We start from the raw sequence: 981 nt of genomic DNA, 5'->3' as shown, positions 1-981 counted from the left end.
TGAGACATGTCGCTGGCGATTAGATCAACAAGTAGAAACATGAAAGACCGTACCGTCTGACTTTGAGGTATAGATGCGGTAGCCCAGACTTTCAGGAGCCATCCATTTGACAGGCAACTTGGTTGCCGTCGTTTCGTAGTCTTCGTTTTCAATGCTCCGCGCCAAACCAAAATCACAAATTTTGCATGCAAGGCTTTGGCTCAGCAGTACCTAGACACATTCCCGGTAAGAACAGCAGGAGAACAAGCTTTTTTTTTTTTTTTTTTTGCATGGTATTTGATATGCACAGTGCTCTGCACATACGTTGCGAGCTGCCAGATCACGATGAATCACATTTTTCCGCTCCAAAAACGACATGCCGCTGGCAATCTGGAGACAAAAGTCGGCCAGCTGGCGACTCCCAAGCAACTGTGGCTTGCTCTGGGATGTCCGGCACTTACGCAGATAGTCACGCAGGTTGCCCAACTCTGCTAACTCAACCAGTAAAATATGAGGCTCGTCGCGCAAACAGTGCCCAAAAATGCCGATTATATTGGGGTGAGCTCCTATTTCCTTCATCACCGTCATTTCCGACAAAAAGTCTTGACGAGCTCTGAATGGCGCCCCCGGTTTGAGGGCTTTGGCAGCACAGCTGCGCTCCTCGCCACTATGACGGTTGCAGAACCATGCTCGAAACACCTGACCAAAGGCACCATTGCCAAGTTTCTCCCCCAAGCGCACGAACCGTCGCTCTACTTCCCAAATGTCTGCGTCACGTACGTCAAAGAACGCGTACAAGTCCTCGGATGTCGCGGGTACCGTCACGCGATTTTGCTTACGGCGATGCAAGATGAAGACTAGAATCAAAAGCAGTAATATTACGCCACCAGCTGCCCCACCAATCACTATTGTCGTTAGCGAATTCGAAGCAGACGTTCCCTGACGTGTCTCCGAGTCGACAGTGTCCACGTCATCGTTTGATCCACGGCCACAGTCACATCA

At 50.2% G+C, this 981-nt stretch overlaps 1 protein-coding gene across 1 annotated transcript in view; it reads right to left on the bottom strand.

Annotated features, from left to right (window-relative positions):
• Nucleotides 1-836, bottom strand: part of MONBRDRAFT_13119 (uncharacterized protein) — a gene marked incomplete at both ends in the record, with an annotated part of 4,826 nt that extends 3,990 nt beyond the window's left edge. The window contains one exon of the mRNA XM_001751019.1: nucleotides 304-836. Within this exon, the coding sequence (XP_001751071.1) occupies nucleotides 304-834 (531 nt within the window). The remainder of the gene's footprint in view (nucleotides 1-303) is intronic.
• Between the last annotated feature and the right edge of the window lie 145 nt (nucleotides 837-981).

The sequence above is a fragment of the Monosiga brevicollis genome, genomic scaffold, assembly GCF_000002865.3.
Source record: "Monosiga brevicollis MX1 MONBRscaffold_80 genomic scaffold, whole genome shotgun sequence".
Taxonomy (NCBI): domain Eukaryota; class Choanoflagellata; order Craspedida; family Salpingoecidae; genus Monosiga; species Monosiga brevicollis.
Note: the sequence above shows the minus strand (reverse complement) of the source record. Positions and strands in the feature narration are given on the sequence as shown.